The sequence below is a fragment of the Salvia miltiorrhiza genome, chromosome 8 (genome assembly GCF_028751815.1).
Source record: "Salvia miltiorrhiza cultivar Shanhuang (shh) chromosome 8, IMPLAD_Smil_shh, whole genome shotgun sequence".
NCBI lineage: Eukaryota > Viridiplantae > Streptophyta > Magnoliopsida > Lamiales > Lamiaceae > Salvia > Salvia miltiorrhiza.
Genome location: NC_080394.1, coordinates 13,698,120 through 13,720,152, shown reverse-complemented (window position 1 = coordinate 13,720,152; position 22,033 = coordinate 13,698,120). Strand labels below are relative to the sequence as shown.

Here is a 22,033-nt window from a genome sequence, read left to right as displayed (position 1 = left end):
ATCGAATTCACGATCCATCTTTGAAAATGTAGAAGAGAGAATTGTTTTTGGGAGAGAATTGTAGTTGAAGATGTTGGTGAATTTGAAAGAGTGGAAGAGTGGTATTTATAGAAGGGAAAAAAAGAAAAAAAAAATTAAATTCAAAATAGCCGTTGAAATCAACGGTCGATTTTTTTTTTTTTATAAAAAAAATAGCAAACGGTCGAATTAATTCAAAATTAACGATTTTTGTTTTTTTTTTTTAAAAAAATTGGGCGCGTCCGAAGGACGTGCCATACTCTCTCCTCTCTCGCCCCGGGTCCAGGCTTCGACCTCGCCTCGCATCTGGCCGCGTCTCCACCGCGCGGCCGTCTCCTTCGACGCGGGTCGATCCCGGCTTCGACACAGGCGCTGCAGTTGCTCTTAACGGATATCCTATTCGATCTTTTTTTGCCAAATTTGGAGGATTATTGCTCAAGATGAAGTGTAGACTGCCGAAATGCCCTGATTGAAATCATTATAAAATAATACTTTAATTGCATGCAAAATGAATTTCAGAGATGTGATAGTTTTAAGAAAATTATTTGTTTTAAAAAAAAATATTTGATGAGTTTTAGAAAAGAACCCATTTTTCCTCTAGACATATTTTGGTATTATAATAAATATATATAATATAATTACAAACATTATCAATAATAAATTAAATTTTGTTTAGCTACTTCCAATCTATTAGGCATTGTGTTTATTTGCGTCTCTTTGATCACTTGGAAAGTAAAGTGTATCCGAGCCTTGTCTGGATAGACGGACCAATTTGATGGTAAATTCATTGCAATAATTATATTTATACGTTTTAGAAGCTAGCCATTACAATTTTAGCTGAAAAGAATATAATTAAAATGCTAAATTAGTTAACATAGAAAATAAACTATCAAGAGAGACCGTAAAATGAAATTAAAGCTGTTTTTTTTTTCTTTTTCTTTTTTTTAAATTCTAGAAGTTTCCCAATTTTACATTTCATTTTTATTGCAACTAATCGATCGAACCAATTGAGTGAAAAAGGCTTCATTGTACATAACAAATGTAAACTAATGACGATCAGCCGCGCGTTCGTAAGCAGTTTTTCCTCAATGCATCAACTTGTGGTGCTACATTTTCATCACTAATCTCACCAGAGACCCTTCTAACAATAATAATACAAGAAATAAACAAAGTGTCTTTCTTGAAGGAGACATTGTAAGAACTTGATTTAATAATGCTTAACAACTTGATTTGAGGGCACTATATATATTTATATATAAAAAAAAATCAGTAAAGTAATTTTCATTAATTAGTCGTAACTTTTGTAATAAAGCATATGTGACAAGTTGTGATTGTTTTACGTTACTTGGACTGTATTACACTCTCCACTACTTAGAATCCTAAGATTGAATACAATTTTGGGATTCTATGTATGGTAGAATTTGATGAGAGTAAATTGCATTCAACTTTAATTAGTATTCGAAATATTATACAATTCGGCGAGAGTAATGCAGTCAAAGTAACGTAACACAATCACAACTTGTCATATATTACAAAAGTTATGACTAATTAATGACAATTACTTTATTGATTTTTTTTCATAACTATATATAGTGCCCTCAAATAAAGTTGTTAAGCATTATCAAATCAAGTTGTTACAATGTCTCCTTCAAGAAAGACACTTTGTTTATTGATGTTTATTTCTTGTATTAGTATACAAGAATGCAAAGGTGATGATGCTAAAGGGTATTATAATCCTCCAGTGGAGTGTTCTAGAGTCGATTGTCCACCATTTACTGTTATTTATGGTGAAAAAGATTTTGAAATCAGAAATTACAGTCAATCTTTATGGGTGACCGCTCCCGGCGTTGAGCAATACTCACTCATGGGTGGTCTTGGGAAAGCTGGGAACAAGTAACTTCTTTTTCAATGTCAATTATTTTTATCTTTTTAAGGGCAAGCATATAATCGAGTGAAAACAAACCAAAATATTTGATTCGTCTATTTTAGAATCTGATTTTTATATTTAGTTGATCACACAATTAGTTGGATCCATTTATTAAAATATTATATACTGTCTCTACTTATACAATTTGTGTTTTGTTTGCAGTTTGATACCCTATTATTATCGGCAAATTAACCAAGGAATGAGCTTTGTACCTTACGGCCCACTTGTGATGATGGATGTCATAAACAGCACTTACACAAACTATTTTTACGTGCCTCACAAGTATCAAAATGGTGGTCTCCCAAAACCTTTTACACCCGAAATAAAGCAAGTGAAATTGCCTAAATATAAATATGCAGCTGTTAGAAGGATCCATGGTGAGATTAGTGATGAAAATGTAGCAGCACAAGTTGATGCGTTGAGGAAAAACTTGAAAGCTTCTGCTTACCAACGTGCAGCTGATCGTCCTCAGTTTACATTTGTTTTGTACATTTGGGGCATTTTCAACCAAGGCTACGAACTTCTTATTTGGTTCGACTAGTTGCTGCAATTCAAATGTAATGTAGATCAATTGGGAGCTTACTCACATCCCATACTCCTACAATATACTATAAATCAGCAACTTCAATTTCATTTTACACTCTCCAATTATTAATAATTTATTTTCTACGACAACTAATTTAGCATTTTATATTATTTTCAGCTAAAATTGTGATGGATTAATCTAAAATATATAAATATAATTATTGCAATGAACTTACCATCACATCGATCTATCAGACAAGGCCCGAATATAGTGCTTACATTCCGAGTGCTCAAAGTTGCGCAAGTAAACACAATGCCTATTAGATTTAAAGTAGCTAAAACAAAATTTAATTTATTATTGATAACATTTGTAGTGATATTATATATTACTAGAACGTCCATTCGTGCGATGCACGATGAACATCAAAATTAAATGACATGTTTAAATAATATAAAAATATTAAATAAAATTTAAATATAAACAAATAAAAAATATTTTTAATAATAAAATAAAATAATCCACATTAATCACTCAATAAAATATTGAATTTGAAATGTATATTTTCAACTTTGTATAAAGTATAGATGATAATTATACTCCAGTTATTAAATAAATTTAAATTATTTGATAATGAAAATTGACATTACACATTAATATTATTGTCATTATTATTATTATTATAGAGTATTAAATGTCATGATAAATAAATTAATATTTTCATACAAATATAAATAAAAAATTGTAAAATGTTAATGAAGAGAGAAAAATTAAGTTATTTTTAATTTTTTCATAATTTTTTCATTTTAAATTCATTTTTGATGATTTTTTATACCATATTAAATATCTTTTCACGAACTTAAATTTAAGATGTAGTATATTAAGTATTTTTTCATGAATTAAATTTGACGGTGTTTAGAAGAAAAAAATAGAGAGAAAAATAGTGAAAAAACTAGTGAATGGAGGGAAAAAAAACTCTTCTTTTATACTATATTATATAGATACCATAAAAGACTGAGAGGAAAAATGGGTTCATTTCTAAAACTCATCAGATATTAAAAAAAAAAAACTTATTAAAAGTTTCACATCCCTAAAGTCATTATGCAATTAGGGTGCGTTTACTTTGATGGATAAATTTATCATGGAAAAATGAGGGATAACAAAAATTTATGCCTTTAAATGCCTCCTAGTTTTTTCAACATTTTATACAAAAGAAAAGTTCACCATTTTTCCTTTCTTATTTTCACTTCAAGAAGGGATAATATTTATCCCACTATTTTTGGAGGAATAATATTAAGCCACCCTGGAATTAAAATAAAACGACATCGTTCCATTTTGTCGGACAATTAAGCTACTCTGGAATTACAGTTGCCACATCAGCAATAAGTTGGGGAAATTAATTAAGTCGCCAGGCAAAAAATCAAATAAAATTAAACGATCATAAATTTTAATACCAATTTTAAAAGTCATTGTAAAAACTCGATTTTGGTAAAAACAAAGTCAAGAAATATAGCTCCACCAAAGTTTGTATTCATCACTTGGTTGGCTATTTTGAGAAGATTGTCTACTGTGGACAAGCTGGAGAAAATTGGGATTCCTTATGGTCAAGAGTGTTGTCTGTGCATGAATGAGGATGAAACAATTGATCACTTATTTTTTAAATGTTCCTTCTCAGCAAGTGTTTGGAAGATGTTAGCTGATTGGAGTGGAGTTCATGAGCAGGTATTTGATTGGCAAGGAGAGCAGATTGTTATGGTATCACAGTGCAAATCCAAATCTGGGAAGCAACTGTTATACAGACTTGTCTTATCTACTGCTGTGTATTGCATATGGAAAGAAAGAAATGAGAGGAAGTTTGGTGGTAGTGTTTGCTCTGTGGATAAAATAGTAAGGCAGTGTCAAATTTACATAGCTACAGTGGGTGCAAGTCACAGGACAGTAATGAGGTATTTGAAGAATTAGATTTGGATTGATAGTTGTTTTGTTTGTCTGCTTGTAGTGTTTGGCGACTATCTGCATTGGTAATAAAATACTCTTTATTTATAAAAAAAAAAAAATCAAGGATTTTTCAGCAATTAATCCTTTGAAAAAATACAAAAATAAAACTTAAACTAATTTTAGAAAATGGATAATGACAAGAATTTTATAGAAGAGGAAATGAGTGATGGGTTAATTAAAGATAGAAAAATATAAGTTCCACGGCAGATCTCTCAAAAGTAATCCTAACTTTAAATTTGAGCTAAAATAATAAAAAGTGAGATAAAATGATCATCCAACAGATCATCTATATTAAGTTGGGCCCACAAAAAAATTTACACGGCCTCAAATTTAATCCTAAATTTACACCCCCTTAAATCTAATCCTAAATTTATAAAATAGATAATGAAAAATAGGAGAGTTGTTGGGTGCAATTGTAAAATAGGGGTTAACAATAATTTAGGGAAGACTTTATGAGTATTTTTAGGAGTAAAATTTTGAGAGATCTGCTATGGGATGCTCTTATAAATACAAAAAAAAGTGGTTATGAGTCAATTTCTGAAATTATTGTTTTGCTATTTTGAGTGATTCTCTTCTCAAGATAATAATAAAGAGAATCTCCTTCTTTTAATGTTATGAAAGAACCATTTTTCCTACTTTGTCTTGTCAGATTGAAAGAAAGAAAATATGACGAACCCTCCTTTTTCTTACGGTGGCAATAAAGAGGGTTTACATACAACAGAGGCAAAGTTTATTTCCTTAAAAATTGAAATGTCGATTAATATGTTAAACCCAAATTGTTATTGAAATTTTATAAATCTGTGTCACGCTCAACTCTTAATTGGGACCCACGCAGATCAGCACCGGGTGTGCTTCTTCTACCATCCGACTTCCGGCGAGGACTTCATTAATAGGCCGCCGCACCTCGGAGTCACGGCCTTGCTAAATTACGAGGAAAATCTCCTCGATAAACGGCAAAGGTGCCTTCTAATTTGCTTGGGGAATCCTGCACATTATAGTGAATATATGCTTAATTAGTTTTTATAATTAAACACATAAAACCAAAGGAAAAGTATTCTTACCCGCGAAGGCCCCCTCGGCCATGGCACCCTCCTAGGAGTCTTCGACTTCGGGGAGCTAAAGAAAAAACAAAACAAGAAAATGATGTTGGTAGTGATTTTCCATGGCTCACGAGCCACCGCGAAAATTCCAGGACCTCGTCCACGGCGGCGACCAGGCTGAGCATGACAAAAATTACTACCACATCATTTTCTTGTTTTTTTTTTCTTTTTTTGAAAGAAGAAGCGATCGACAGGGAAAGGGTACAGGGTGGGTCGTTTCTGTGTTTTTGAAAGGTTATTTATGGAGGAAATTAATGAGAAGGTGGGTTTAACCGAATTAATGCCGGTGAAGCTTCGTAGAAGCTTCCTACCCATGACGAAAATTTACGTTAGTAATAATTATTTTTCTTGTAAATAAACAACAATATTGAAATATAAAGCATCAATAAGGTTTTTATCCAAATATATATATATATATATAGGGAATGGATCAATAAAGAATGCTAAATGTAGAAGGAAACAACGAAGGCTGAATAACTCAATACATTTACTGAATAAATCACGCGAGCGCATGAACGAAAAATGTACGTGTTTATTCAGTAAAATAACTATTCGTGCGGTCGCGTGATTTATTCGGTAAATTTATTGACTTATTCAGAACGAAATATAGTTACTTCTTCATAGATCCCAACCCTATATATATATATATATATATATATATATATATAGGGTTGGGTTCCGGTGGATCCCTATGCTTATAATAGATCCGTAGATCCAAATCTAGACCACACATTTATGACATGTGGCGCATCAAGATGGTGACACGTGGCAAGGCATTTCAAGGCAAAATCTGGAGAGGGGTAAAATTGGAATGTAATTTTCGAAATTCAAAAAAAAAAAAAAATTATATTTTCTCAAAATAGGTATATTTTAGACGCATAAAGTTTCATACGAGAATGCATGAACTTTCATATAAAAATGCATAAAGTTTCATATAAATATGCATAAGATTTCACCCCACCCCAACCCCACCCCCACCCCCCACACCCCAGAACCCCACCCCACCCCAGAACCCCACCCCCACCCACCCCCTACCCCCCACCCCCCCACCCACCCCCCCCCCAAAAAAAAAAAATTTTTTTTTTTTATTTTTTTAAAAACTGATTTTCTGACCACTGACCCACCCCTACCCCCACCCCCACCCCCACCCCCCACCCACCCCCCCCCCCCCCAAAAAAATTTTTTTTTTAATTTTTTTATTTTCTCAAAAACTGATTTTCTGACCACTGACCCCCCCACCCACCCACCCCCCACCCCCCCAAAAAAATTTTTTTTTTTTTGAAAATCAGTTTTTAAAAAAATAAAAAATAAAAAAAAAATTTGGGGGGGTGGGGGGGGTGGGGGTGGGGGTGGGGGTGGGGGTGGGCCAGCAATTAGAAAATCAGTTTTTGAAAAAAAAAAAAAAAAATTTTTTTGGGGGGGGGTGGGGGGGTGGGTCGGTGGGGGTGGGGGTGGGGGTGGGCCAGCAATTAGAAAATCAGTTTTTGAAAAAAAAAAAAAAATTTTTTTGGGGAGGGGGGGGTGGGGGTGGGGGGGTGGGTGGGGTGGGGAGGCAGGGGGCAGGGGCTGGGGTGGGGTGGCGAAACTACCAGATTTATTAAAATGAAATGCATTTTTTGTATAGTTTAATGCATTTTATGTGAAAACTTTATGCATTTTTGTTTGATTTTATATGCATGTGAAACATGCCTATTTTTGGGGGTGGTAATGGGGAGGGTTGGGGGTGGTGTGGGCTGGATTGGGGGGTGGTATGGGGTGGGGTGGTGAAAATACCAAAACTGGAAAAATTAAATGCATTTTTCTGTTCAAAGTTATGCATTTCATGTGAAAACTTTATGCATCTTTGTGTGAAACTGTATGCATCTAAAATATATCTATTTTGAGAAAATCTAAAAAAATATATATTTTTTTTAATTATTAAATCCGAAAATTACATTCCAATTTTACCCCTCCAGATTTTGCCTTGGAATCCTTGCCACGTGTCACCATCTTGATGCGCCACATGTCATAAATGTGTGGTCAAGATTTGGATCTAGGGATCTATTATAAGCATTGGGATCTATATGATCCCATTCCTATATATATATATATATATATATATATATATATATATATATATGGAGATGGAGAGGTTCAAGAAAGAACCATAAATAAAAGAAGACCGGAGAACCATTTTCAGCCATTCGATCATCAAGATCTACGGTGGATGCATCATCTTGTTGGATGAATGCAGATCCTGGGTTCGAATCCTGAAGGGAGCATTTTATTTTTTATTTTTTTAGTGCATTAATTTTAACAGCGAATGCATTAATTTTTACAGTGGATGCATTAGATTTGATGGTTCTCCCGTTCTCACAAATAATGTAGTTCTCTCTAGAACCACACCCTATAGGGGGATGTTCAAATAAGAACCTCTAATAAAATAAGAACGGAGAACCATTTTAAGCCATTCGATCATCAAGATCTACGGTGGATGCATCATCTTGGTGGATGGATGCAGGTGCTGAGTTCGAATCCTGAAGGGAGCAAAAAAATTATTTTTTTCGGATGCATTAAATTTAATAGCGGATGCATTAATTTGTATAGCAGATGCAGTAATTTTATTGGTTCTTATGTTCTCACGATAATTGTGGTTCTCACTATAACCGCACCCTATATATATATATATAGGGTGTGGTTATAATGAGAACCACACTTATCGTGAGAACATAAGAACCATTAAAATCTATGCATCTGTTATATAAATTAATGCATTCGCTATTAAATTTAATGCATCCGAAAATAATAAAAATTTTGCTCCCTTCAGGATTCGAACCCAGGATCTGCATTCATCCACCAAGATGATGCATCCACCGTAGATCTTGATGATCGAATGACTTAAAATAGTTCTCCGTTCTAATTTTATTTAGTGGTTCTTATTTGAACCACTCCCTATATATATATATATATATATATATATATATATATATATAATTAAATAGGGTATATAATTAGTGACAAAAAACTACCGCTAATCGAAAATGAAGTTGCTATGCATATATTTGGATATACATAAATAGGGGAATAAGATTAGTCACATGAGATAATTAGTCATATGCATGCATTTATTTTTGGGAAAACACGTGTAGGTCCTTATAATTTTGTATTAGTATATACTCCCTCCGTCCAGCCTTCATAGTCCCTTATTTCCTTTTTAGATGTCCCACAATATAGTCCATTTTCTAAACTAAATTAGCATTAAATTTCTTTTTTTTTACCAAAGTAACCTTATTTAAATATAGTCAAACATAGAATAAATAAGGACAAAATTGAATAATTATATATATTTTGTATTTTTCAAGTACTATTTGAATTTTCCAAGCACTATTTATTGCAATTTGTTAATATGTGTGAAAAAATGAAATGGACTATGAAGGTGGGACGGAGGGAGTATGTTTTATTAATCTTTGTAAGTTGTAATGTGAAAGGAGTGGTTATATGGATCAACTCTTAAAATTATTTTACCAGCCAATTTTCTTTCTATTTATTTGTCCTCTAAGATAGAAAGAAAATATAAAGGAAATTAGATTAATGTTAGTTTCCGTGATTTCTCGATTTCCAATGCGTTATAAAATTAACGGATGCGTGCAGAGGAGAAGATATATAATTGATGCTTTATTTTCCAACTTCCTAATGCGTTCAAATTTTAGTTCCAATGGTTCAAATTTTAAATATTAGTATTATTTCTGAACTATAATTAATTAATGAATATTCTCAACATCATTTTGTCAGAAAACTACATCAATGTGATGTGATAAATCTTTATCATTTATTTAACCGCGGCATGATCATTACTTTTTGAAATCGAATTGGCTTCTCTTTGTTTCTTGTTAGTTGTTGTTTAATTTATTTAGAATCTATGGTTGTGGACAAGTGAGTGGAAATTCTGATTTGGATGTGATGTGAGCTTAGTTTATAGGAATTTATAAGATTAATTTTAATTAGTACGTAGTATATATTTTTGCAGTTACGTACACAGAAACTTATAAAAATTACTCTAATTATATTTCCTTAATGATAAGCTGGTATAATTGAATTTGAGTGCTTGCAATGGAATCATAAAAACAAGGCAAGTTAGTTGGATAATATTAATTAGTGATATTATTACATATGGCAGCCTCCCTTAGCTAGCCTAGGCGTCGAAGTAGTCGTCGACCGTGAGGTCCCTCGCCGGCGCGGCCTTATTGACGAGGAAAATTCTCTCGATGTCCAGCTTGTAAACGGCAAAAGTGCCGTTTTGCCTCGGGAATCCTGCACATTAATTAAAGAAAAAAAGAAGTTATTACTAGCTAGACATAATAAAGGAAAAATATTAGAGTAATTCATACTGGCAAAGGCGGGGTGGTCGCGGAATAAGGCGCCCTCGGCCATGCCACCCTCGTCAGAGTCTCCGGGGAGCATACGAAGCTGAAATAGAGAGAGAGAGAGAGTGAGTCAGATAATAATTTACAACAAAACTGAATTCTGTATATATACCCGTCCTGTCAGTGCGACCTTGGCGCAGCCAGGCGACTGCGGATCCACGCCGCCGCAGCCATTGATAAACACCTCACTGATCGTGAGGCAAGCTAGCGCGGTGTTGGTCGACGCGTACGCCCCCGCCGGGTCGAGTGAGGATAGATAAAAATAGGGGCTTCCGGTGCCGCCATCGCTGTAAGAAGCGATGTACCCGAACGGCTCCGGTACCTCCACCATCTGCACGATCGCTAGAGTGCCAAACTTGGCACGCCGGACAAGCCATCTCGCAAATTCAGGCACTTTGTCTATATCCGGTCGAGGATCGCCGCCACCGGACCTCAGACTGCTCACTGAAACCATTGTTAGTAAAGCAATGCCACAAAACAACAACGAATTAGCCATAGCTGCAATATTATCGCTTTTTCTTTTTCTTTTTTTCGAAAGCTTCTATCGCTATTTTTTTTTTTGAAAACTTCTATCGGTATTTATAACCAATGAGTAAACCTAAAAAAAAATTAGCAGCATACCAAACTTCTGTACGGACACCATAATCATAACTAAGAGATGTAACACCTAATAGATTTTATCTATACCATGCATCAAATTTAAAGTAGGCGTATCACATGCATCTATTAATTTTTCCTATGTACAGGAATCTGCAGAAATATATATACCAATGCATTGGATTAAAGGAAATTAATGAGAAGATTCTGAATCGAGTTATTTCAGCCAACTCTAACATGCATTATATCTATGATTGCATATCTTTCCAGATTTGGTATTTTCTGTTAAATCCTCTACTCAATTAATTAAGAGTGATGCTAAACAGCCACATTGTGGCCACACACAAATTACTTAAATAAAAAAAGTTTAATTTATTTAATTTATTTAATTTATTTTTTAAATAAAAATAAGATTTAGTTAGTTCATTGTATTCTCTACATTGTAGTTATTTTTTTGTAACTTTTTTATTTTTATTAAAATATAAAATAAAAAATGTGAAAAAAATAAAAAAAAATAAGTAAAATGTAGATAATACAATAAAATAACTAAATCCTATTCTTATTAAAAAAAATAAATTAAATAAATAAAAATTTTCTCTATTAAACTAGTTTGTTATTGATTAATTAAACCCATAACTTTGTTACATCAATTTCTATAGAGTAGGATCCATTATTATTGTTTTAATTTTGGGATTGTAATTAATTACATTGATGGCATGTCTAGCTTCTCCGCATTATTCTATGGTTAATTGATTGAGGTCATTGTTTTTAAAAAGCTTTGACAATTGATCATTATGGGATTAATATTAATTAGTATATATATCTAAACTCCATATATATGGTTCCAATTTCTTTTGAATTGCTTGCTCACAAATTCAATTACATGCAACATCTTATCATTTAGAATGAATAACAAATTGAACCAGAGTAAGATTTATAATAAATTTATGTGTGAGCTAGGTGAGGTGCGGCCAGCCGAGATTGACGAAGTCGTCGCAGTAATTGAAGAAGCGCACGGGGCATTGAATATTTGAATGCTTGAATGTTGTTGGTTCTATTAAGTCTATGACTTATGATTGGCAGATTAATCAAAACTTCTACTGTTTTGTAATTATGCTTCATTTTTTTTCTTTTATTATGTCACCATTGCGAACAAGGATGTTAAATTTTCACTTATAGCTTTACTAAACTTCACTTGCACTTTGTTAATATTTAAATTTTTAATTGTGAATATACAGGAGAATCGAACTTATGATCGAAAGAATATTGATGAACCTCGTGTTGAGTGGGCAAGCCTGTTGTTGCTGGAAGCCTGGAACACATATAGTATGATAGATTTTCATTTAAGCTATGCAATATGCCGATACTTGGTACTTTAAATTTTGAATCGAGATATATAATTGTATTGATAACATGTTGTACTTTGTAGTTTTTTTTTTTTCTTCTGAGTTTGTACTTTGTAGTTAATTTTAAGTATGGCATTTGTATTAATACTTGCTACAAGATTGTAGGATGAAATATTTTAATTTTGAATGCAATGAAATTAATTGTATTTTAATTTGGTTTTGAATTCTAGAATTTTGAAACAGGCGTGAACTACAATATGTTACTATATTAATAAAACCTTAGTCTTTTCTATTCATAAACTACAATTAATAAAACAATAACTACATATGAAATCGCAGCCTATATATGGGACTTCCGTTTTAAACTGTAGTGTATAACAATGAAAGTGTAGTCTTTTGTAAACATAGACTACAATTGCAAGCTGTAGACTATGTGTGTGGCAATTGTAATCTATGTCTATAGACTACGAATATTTATTAAAATCGTAGGAAAAAATTGACATACACTGCAATTGACTATGAATTAACTACGATTAGACATTGTAGTCTATTAATTGAGTACAATGTAGACTAGTCTATGTGCATGCAAATCATAGTATGTGATAACTATTGACTACGATTTTATAACCGTAGAGAAAAGTGGAGGTCTTTCTCTACATACCTATTTTCTACAGTGTGAAATGTTCATACTTTACGAATTAAAATTGTAGAGTATAAGAGAATTTGTAATAGTGGCACTTGTGTCTTTGCCTCAATTGCTTGTAAAACCCTTCATCCCCACCCTATAGGTAAAGAACGCCTCGTCATATATTTTCTTTCTAGGAGTATCTGACAAAGACAAACAGAGAGGAATAAATGATTCTTTCATTTTATTTTATAAAACAAGAATTTATTTATTATTTTCACTAAAATGGCAACGCAATAATTTCATGAACTGACCCATAACCACTCTTTCTATATTTATAACAAATAACTTTTATATTTTTAACTAACCCAAAACTCATTTCCTCCTCTATAAAAATCTTGTTATTATCCGTTAATTAGTTTGGTTTTTTTTTTATTACTATTATTCTATTTATTTGAATGGTTATTATCCGTTAATTAGTTTGTTTGTTTTTATTATTATTATTCTATTTATTTGATTAAAAAAATTATAAAAATTAAAGCTTTTAAATAAAATATTTATACAAAACCTGTCTAAATAAAACGAGATAATATTAAGTCAACGTAATCTAGGAATGATTTAAAATTTAAATTTCGCATAAAGCAAAAGCATTAGATATTCAAATTAGACAGAAAAAGGTTTCTTCTTAATGCGCCCATTCGACCCTCCATGCACCTCCAACTTCAATTACCTAAATTTTTTAAAATATGGGATGATGATCCTACCATATATATATAGGGGCGCGCTCTAGTGAGACCCCCTATTTTTCATGAAACACTGAGGACAATGAATAAGACATATAATACTAATGAACAATACGTAAATCTAACGAACAAGATGTATATACTGATGAAAAATAAAATTTAAAAAATTGGTAATGAATAAGACATATACTGATGAACAAGGCAATTTATACTGATGAACAATGCAGTATATACTGATGAATAACAAAATTTAAAATATTATGCTTCCTCCAGGATTCGAACCTTGCGAAAAAAAATCTCCCTCCAGATACAATATCAGCCATAGGATTGATAAAATAAACGCACCAGATCGTGCCCTAGATCTCACTAAAATTAGGGGGTCTCATTGGAGCGCCCCTATATATATATATAGGAGTGTTAGGTTCAATGAAGAAGGCTTAAATGTAAGAGAGAAGAGATAAATAATCTCATCTGTTGATCTTATCTAATCTAACGAACATGATTTATTCATGCCATGTTCAACGGATTTTTTCGTTGAACATATGGGGGGTCGAACCCCAGAACCCCCGAAAATATTGTATATGTTCAATATATTTGATGAATGTTCAACGAAAAAATCCGTTGAACATGGCGTGAATAAATCATGTCTGTTAGATTAAATAAAATCGACGGATGAGATTACTTCTCTCTTCTCTCTTACATTTAGGCCTTCTTCATTAAATATATGTATATATATATATATATATATATATATATATATATATATATATATATATATATATATAGGGTTGCATTCTATGACAACCACTTTCTTATATGAAGAATAGAGACCACATCTAGACCATTCATCTAATCTCAATCAAGGGTCCATATAATTTCTTGATATGAATTTTCATGTAATTAAATAATGTTTACTTTCATTTTTTAATCGCAGAAGGACAAATTTGTAATCTCTAATTCATCTAATTTGGTATGTTTAACAAATCCCATGAATTACTCGATTCCTATTCTTGTGTGATCAAATCCGCTAGCATGGAGCAATATTCTAGGTTCCATCAAAATATCTTCATAGCCCTATTCAATCTGTGAAATTTTGCTCTCATATTTTAATTGCTGTTTTGCAAAAAAAGTGCCTGCGAAGGGATTTTCCCTTTTGTTCAATATCTTCAGTTTCGACCTTCACTCAATTCGATGAATCGGCTGGAGACGAACAGTGCTGTTATATGGTAAATTCACTTTCAACGAATTTGATTACATCTCTATTGTTCTCTGCTGGATAAGCACAGTCTTCTGCTAAGGTAAATCTATTTTCGTTCAATAAATGAAATTTCTTCGCCTGGTTTTCTTAATATAATTTTGTTGTGAATGACAGTGCCAAGGTTTATTTTTTATGATTCTATGAATTGAATTAAACAATTTGGACTGAATTTATGAACGTTGCTGCGAACAGTCTTCTGCTAAGGGGAATCTATTTTCATTCAATACATGAATTTTCTCCGTCTAGTTTTTTAGTATAATTTTGTTGTGAATGCCGCTGCCAAGGGTTTTTTTTTCTTTCATGATTCTATGAACTGAATTAAACAATTTGAACTGAAATTATGAACGTGGCTGCCAAGGGTTGTGAACTAAAATAGTACATATCCTTCAATTTAATACATGAATGTCATTCGTCTGTTTCCTTTATTATAATTTTGTTTAAATTCCAAGGGGGGAGGGGGAGTTGATGATTCTATGAACTGAATTTATGAACGTGATTGCCAAGGGTTGTGAACTGAATTTAATTTTTTTTTATTGTATATCATATTATTAACTTAAAATTTGTGAGGTGCAGGAAGTTTTTATAATAGAGTTATCGAATGTGTGCACTGGTGAAGCAAAAGATGTTGCTGTTTTTTTTTATATCTAAAATAAACATATTGACTAATTGATCATATTGAGCAATAAATTTTATATCTTTGCGCAGATTGTTAGAGTTGAAAATGTTAACGCAGAAGCAAGTGAACTCGAAAATGTCGGTGTAGATTCCCTGCTTAAGCATGATGCTATGATTGGTTCTGCTAATGTGCGGTTTGCTAAGGAGGCCGAACTTGTTAGTTTGTTGACCATTTCATATGTTCAATATTGTAGAATTGTTATATCTGTTTAGATAGTATTATAAAAGTTTCATGTTTGTCGACTGTATAGGATGTTCAACCACGTTTACCAAACGAACCTGATGCTCAACTCGACAACATAGTTCATTGTACACCTGTTCAAAAGTCCAAGGGAAAGGTTTGTATGGGTTGCTTGTTGATTTATTGTTTAATGTATGATATCTGGTTCTAATATGAATATAATTGGAACAGGCTACGATTGAGGGGAAATGATCAATAAAAAGAACTATGTCGATGAGCAAGTCACAGAGGGTAAATATCTGGAATCGTAGTTTTGTATATATATAAAATGATGTGTATTGTTATAGCAACTGCTTCTTGTTGTACAGGTCAAGAATCAATCAGTTGAGAATAATACTGGATCGAACGATGGAGATAATGAGAACGAACGGACAACGAATTGGATTACACCTCTTGTGATATCTGCTGGAGACGAGCACTCTTCTTATATGGTAAATCTCATTTCGTTCAATACATGAAGATCTTTCTTTTAGGTTTTGTAGTATAATTTTTTATGAATTGATGCACCGAATAAAAAAAATTTACACGACTTAACTAGTAAATCTCCCTGTTCCATGTAATACTGGAATATCCTTCATTCTGGATTTTAGTATAATTTTTTTGTGAACTGACGATCTGAATTCCAAAAAAATTTCATTATATGAACGTAGATGAACTGATGTTTGTGTTTCTTACCATATTAGTAAAAGTTAGAGATAAGTATTTCTTTAATTTGATATTTTTAAAAGAATGGTTGATATGCTTTCGTGAACATGGTTCTGCAGGTTTTTGTTTGTTTATACTGAACTTAAGGTCTTTTTTTTATAGTTATGGGTTCGGTGAGAAGTTGTGAGATGTTTTTATAGTCTATTGTGTGTTTTGATAGACATTATTGAGACAGATTGATGATATTAAACTCAATTCAAAATAAGTCATGAAAAAATTAACCAGTTTTCCAAGTACAACAACCTACCTGGACTATATGAATATTTGTACGCATGTTCGTTATTACATTTCAACATGTTTAATTGTTATGTTACTAGTGACACACAGTTCATTTGTTTGCTAGTATTTTAATTCATTGGTTCATTGATATAGTTCAACATAAAGCAATATAAAATAAAAGATATAATCCAGTAAATTCTGATTAAATGTATTAATTTGTTCAACATTTTGTAATTGTTATGTTACTACTTATGCATTCCATGGTGGTCCATTCATTATGTTGGCATGTTCATCGTTCCAGATCTTAACTATTGTAAGATTTGTGGTTATTGATTTTTTAGGACAACATTACTACTGATGCTGACTTATGTAAGCTGCCAGAGGATGGTCTTGATTTTGTAGCCTCTTTACCTCAACTATGTAATTAAAGCATACCTCATTTTTTTACATTTTTGCAAAGAATATATAAACTGTATGATTATATACAAAGAACCTTAAAATGTGTGTGATGCAGGAAAATGATATTACTGAGATGACGAATATCTGCAATGTTCAACAAAAAGAGGTTGCTAGTTTGTTCTGCAATATATATATATCGACTATTTCACCATATTGAGCAATCAATTTTATAACTTTGCGCAACGTGTCGGAGTTGGAATTGTCACCGTACAAGGAAGTGAACTCGAAAAGTTCGTCGTAGATTCCATGATGAAGGATGATGCTACGATTGCATCTCCTAACGTGATGTTTGCTGAGGAGGAAGGACTTGTTAGTTTCGTGTCCATTTCATCCGTTCACTATTGTAGAATTGTGATATATGTTTATATTGTATTCTTCAAGTTTTATGTTCGTCATCTGTATAAGATGTTCAACCAACATCATCAAACGAACCTGAGGTTGAGCCCGACAACGTAGTTCAGAGTACGCCTGTTCAGAAGGGCGTGTTATATCTTTAAGGCAAACTACTATATTAATATGCAATTACTTTATTATTAATTATATTATTTTGCTATTATTCGCTTAAATTTGACATGTATATTAATATGTGAGTCAGACATTGATTCATAATAGACTTGAGCCGATAAGCGGATTTTTTGAACATTAAGGAATCATATAATATACAAAACAGATAAAAATTTATATAGAAGATGAACTATTAACAATTTCATTGTTCAAGAAAAAATACATATTATCAATTTTGTAAAGAAACAAGTAATTTGTATTAGTTTTTTTGTATAAAACTCGTTCAATCTGCATTGTGTTGGACATAACGAACTTAAAATTTGACCATGTGAACATTAGCAACGAACATGATGCATACACATAACCTATTCTACAGAAAACCTGTGTCGCATCGTATTGTGTAACATTATAATTTCTGAATTAATATATCACTATTTCACTAACATCCTTGCGACTATTCCAATAACACCAATACCAGATAATTATATTATTTTGCTTTCGTGAGCTTAAATTTTGCATATAATTAATATGTTACTCACACGTCGATTTATAATAGCCTTGAGCCGAGAAGCGGGATTTTTGGACATTACGGAATTATATAATATGCACAACCAATAAAAATTTATATATATGATGAACTACAGAAAATCTCGAACCAGAGAAAAAACTATAGATTCTCATCTTTGTAAAAAAACAAGCAATATGCACAACAAATAAGTAATACTCCATTTCAACGAATTTGATATGTTCAAGAAATCCCGTGAATTCCTCATTTACTATTCTAGTGGGATTCAATCCGATATGATGGATCAATATTGTAGGTTTCATTAGTATGTTCATTTGTATGTTCATTTTCTATTTCAACGAACATATCAATGAACATTAGTATGTTCATTTGTTTTTATAAGAACATATCGACGAACATTAGTATGTTCATTGTTTTTTATACGAACATACCATCTCCCTCTCACATACCCACATTCAGATCTCTCTCCCTCTCGAACTCAGCCACCACGGCCTTCCTCTCTTCCCAGGGACCTGATCTATTTCAACGAGCATATCAATGAACATTAGTATGTTTATTTATTTTTATACGAACATTATTATGTTCATTTGTTTTTATACGAACATATCGACGAACATTAGTATGTTCATTTATTTCTTATACGAACATACCATCTCTTACTGCTTTTACTCAGAACTCACCTAGACTCGAATTTTATATCAATAGAAACCTCTTTGAATCTAGTTTAATTTAAAAAAACGTATGTTGAAAAACTCCAAGTAGTTTAAGAGATATGGCCATTTTCCCACTGTCTATCAGATTTGGCAGTTTCAGGCAACCTGAAGTTCGGATTTTTGAAAAATAGTAAATGTTGTCAAAATGACCTCAAATTTTATATGTGTATATCTAACACATATATCTTCACACCATAAAAAGTTGAGAAGTAAATATCAACAGATGGTTACTGAAAGAGATGACTTAAGTGTCTGCCATACGAAAGTTTCAACAGAAACTGGCAGTGGAAGTCTTGAATTTTAAAAGGGCAGTAAATGAAATTCAAATGACTTGAAAATTTGCATGAATGTTCACCACAATCGTATCTATACCCCACAAAATTCCCAAGATTTTTGAGAAACAGGAATTCATCGAAACAAAGGCTTCGACTCACCTTTGTCTATGTGAGCAAGAATAAAAGCTATTCGCCGGGGGGGTTTTCCGATCGTCGTTTCGCGATGGTGTTTAGCCGTGAAGGTCTACGGCTTGGTTGTCCTTGTGCGAGGTAGATCGGGCTACATGAAGGTGGTTTCTCGGTCCTTTTTCATGCTGTGGTGGAGTAGTCCGTCGTATAACCATTCTATGATCCATTGGGTAAAGTTGGATTGTGATACATGTAACCATTGTACACAAACTGGGAAAACTAAATGACGTGAAATTGTGAGTGAAAATGAGGGCTATATGATCTCACATATATTGTACTTAGGAATTTGTTGAGCAATAGAGGATAATCTGGAAATTGGTTTGCGTATTCATTGGATTGAACAACAAATTCAGATTTTAATAACGACGACATATGATGAAACTCTAATTGTAATCGAGCTCGATTAAAAACTATGAATCAACACCCAAAAAAATACATGATCGATGAACACAAACAAAACAACTTCAATAGTGTTAAATCGACGCACTAAATTATGTGTTTTTCTTATTATGTGTCGTGTATTCAGATGGGCAAATGGATTCAGCAAAATTACCTTGAGATTAATTCCATGGAACCGCCTTTAGTGATGAATTGCAATTCACGATGAGGAATGAAAACACGACACGTTGGAAATAAGTGTTATTCACGTAACAACCATATCCCACTAATGAATCTTCCATAAATAAATGATTTGATTATATCTAATTGAAGAATTAAACGGATATGTTGAGACCGAAATTACATAGCTAGCCTTCATTCATAAAATGAACGGAAATCATCATATCTTGATCAGCGAGATTATTGGCCGTTAGATTGTCCAGAATCGGCGCACATGATTTGGTCTTCGTTCTTTGAAATCTTAATGGTCTCCATAGAACTCCATCCTATATATATATATATATATATATATATATATACTTAGTGTGGGATGTCATACAATAATTGTCCATAGTAAAATGATGACACATATGATCATAATATTTAATTTATAATCTCAAGTCGCACGATGGCATACCAAAGACTTTAAATGTCGTGGACTCACTTAACGAGCCCCTGAAGACAATGGTTTCAATATTTCTGTCAAACCTTGTGGGCCGGGCTGGCCCGGCCCAACCCAGCAGGCCTAGGCAATTTTTTGGGCCGAGTCGGGTCGGCCCAAAATTTCAGCGGGCCTCGAAAAATGAAGCCAAGCCCAGCCCTATACGGGCTGCCGGACGAGTCGGGCTAAAACGAGCCAAAATTGATAAATTAATAAAAAAAAATTGGGTTAATTGCATCAAAATACCTGACCTTATTCCAAAATTTGATTTTTTGACAATCTTTTTAATTGTTGCAAAAATTTCAACGAGCTTTCAATTTGTTGCAATGTCTGTCCGGAGTAATTTTCCGGCCAAATTAAATCTGAGTTGGCAGCCGGAATACCAACATGGCATCAGAAATGCCAAATCACACCCACCTTCCCCCACGCACGTCACCCTCTCTCTCTCTCTTCCCTCTACGCACACCCACGTCACCCTCTCTCTCTCTTCCCCATCCCCTTTCCCCCTCGGCTCTCACCCTCTCTCTCAGGCGGTCGATTTTCAGGCGTTGGGTGAAAACCCACAGTTGAAGGCGATGGGCTCGGCGGTGGTTGAAAGATCCGCCCAGATCCGCTGCCACAACCGCGTGGAGTCCCCTCCCCATATTCCCAGCCATAAGGATGTTAAATTTTGGAACCTAGGATTTGCAGAGGGTGCCGCCGCCGCTTGAAATACGAGTGGTGACGGCTGATGATAGAGAGCGAGAGTCGAAAAGATGAGAGAGGCTGAGCTCGGCGGCGGTGATGCCGCTGCTACCCAGGCAAGGACGGATGAGAGTGGAGAGATGAGATGTGGGTGTTTGTGTGTGGTTCTATTCGAAGAGAGAGAGAGGATTAGCGAGGATTTGTTAAGGGCGGCGTCGCCGCTTCCCCTCCCACATCATTTTCTCTTTTCCCCCACCCCCCTTCCCCCTCTCCCCGTCTTTGCTGGAGTTTGGCACCACCAACGCTGGCGCACGCGGCGACGGAGACGGCCATAAGTGCTCTGCTTTGATGCCCTTCTCGAGATCTCTCTCGCCTATTCGCCGGCTGGAGGAAGCGGCGGTGGAGGAGGGGGAGGGTCTGCCGATTGGAGAAGATGCGGCGACGCCGGGGTGGAGGAGGGGGGAAGAGAGAGAGAGAGGGTGACGTGGGTGAGGAAGGGTGGGTGTGATTTGGCATTTCTGATGCCACGTTGGCATTCCGGCTGCTAACTCAGATTTAATTTGGCCGAAAAATTACTCTGGACGGACATTGCAACAAACTGAAAGCTCGTTGAAATTTTTGTAACAATTAAAAAGATTGTCAAAAAACTAAATTTTGGAATAAGGTCAGGTATTTTGATGCAATTAACCTTTTTTTTTTACTTCCAAAAATTGATAAATTAAATCAAATTTAAAGAAAAAAAGTTGAAGACAAATTCGATGAAACAAAAAGGACTTTAAAGTAGCAACTATATCTACATATCTAAATTACGTAAATTAATAAAATTAAATGTAAACAATATGACCCCCTAAAAAAATGCAAAAAATATGACAATTGACAACCTTTTCCCCTGTAAACAATATATATTCGGCATTCTCAAAACAAAAAAAATTCATCACAGCATATTCATAATCACATCAAAATTCATCACACATCATAGCATATTCATCACAAATCCACAAAAAAAAAAAAAAAAAAACATAAGTTTAGTTTCAAAATAAAATTCATCACAAATCCATAAATTAAGTGCTTGAATCTTCCTTTGACACTTCTATTTCCTCCACTTCCTCTTGCATTTAAAAAAAAAAAAAAAGAAGTTAGTATCATTAGTGCGTAGTAGGCATTTCTTTAAGTTTAATTAGGACTCAATTAGATGTTGATTGCTGAATTAAAAATAAATTTAAACGTAATTCAAAATAAATTATAGTTATTTTATTTAAAAAGTTA

At 33.5% G+C, this 22,033-nt stretch overlaps 2 protein-coding genes and 2 long non-coding RNA genes across 5 annotated transcripts; 2 read left to right on the top strand and 2 right to left on the bottom strand.

Annotated features, from left to right (window-relative positions):
* Window positions 1-1,657: 1,657 nt before the first annotated feature.
* On the top strand, window positions 1,658-2,486 carry LOC130998099 (uncharacterized). The gene is made up of 2 exons (XM_057923533.1): window positions 1,658-1,911; window positions 2,108-2,486. Exons 1-2 carry the CDS (start codon window positions 1,658-1,660, stop codon window positions 2,484-2,486), a joined length of 633 nt encoding a protein of 210 aa, XP_057779516.1.
* Window positions 2,487-5,131: 2,645 nt separating this feature from the next.
* LOC131001195 (uncharacterized) lies at window positions 5,132-5,933 on the bottom strand. Its single transcript, XR_009093883.1, has 2 exons — window positions 5,528-5,933; window positions 5,132-5,451 (listed from the first exon to the last, which is right to left on the bottom strand). It is a non-coding gene; the product is annotated as an uncharacterized LOC131001195 (long non-coding RNA).
* A 3,731-nt stretch (window positions 5,934-9,664) lies between these two features.
* Window positions 9,665-10,536, bottom strand: LOC131001194 (uncharacterized). Of its 2 annotated transcripts, none has more exons than XM_057927509.1 (3): window positions 10,100-10,536; window positions 9,934-10,012; window positions 9,665-9,856 (listed from the first exon to the last, which is right to left on the bottom strand). In XM_057927509.1, exons 1-3 carry the CDS (start codon window positions 10,463-10,465, stop codon window positions 9,738-9,740), a joined length of 564 nt encoding a protein of 187 aa, XP_057783492.1. In that variant the 5' UTR covers window positions 10,466-10,536; the 3' UTR covers window positions 9,665-9,737. The 2 variants fall into 2 exon arrangements, with proteins under 2 accessions (XP_057783492.1, XP_057783491.1); XM_057927508.1 differs by having other exon boundaries at window positions 10,082-10,535.
* Window positions 10,537-14,357: 3,821 nt separating this feature from the next.
* Window positions 14,358-15,656, top strand: LOC131001193 (uncharacterized). Its single transcript, XR_009093881.1, has 4 exons — window positions 14,358-14,578; window positions 15,244-15,369; window positions 15,465-15,551; window positions 15,626-15,656. It is a non-coding gene; the product is annotated as an uncharacterized LOC131001193 (long non-coding RNA).
* Window positions 15,657-22,033: the final 6,377 nt, after the last annotated feature.

What these genes read in the sequence shown, in the direction of transcription:
- LOC131001194 (XM_057927508.1), bottom strand. Translation starts at nt 10,465, where the DNA reads ATGGCTAATTCGTTGTTGTTTTGTGGCATTGCTTTACTAACAATGGTT. An exon ending in AGGTCGCACTGACAGGACGG is followed by an intron (nt 10,013 to 10,081) that starts GTATATATACAG and finishes TCTCTATTTCAG; the next exon opens with CTTCGTATGCTCCCCGGAGA. An exon ending in CGACCACCCCGCCTTTGCCA is followed by an intron (nt 9,857 to 9,933) that starts GTATGAATTACT and finishes ATTAATGTGCAG; the next exon opens with GATTCCCGAGGCAAAACGGC.
- LOC130998099 (XM_057923533.1), top strand. Translation starts at nt 1,658, where the DNA reads ATGTCTCCTTCAAGAAAGACACTTTGTTTATTGATGTTTATTTCTTGT. An exon ending in CTTGGGAAAGCTGGGAACAA is followed by an intron (nt 1,912 to 2,107) that starts GTAACTTCTTTT and finishes TTTTGTTTGCAG; the next exon opens with TTTGATACCCTATTATTATC.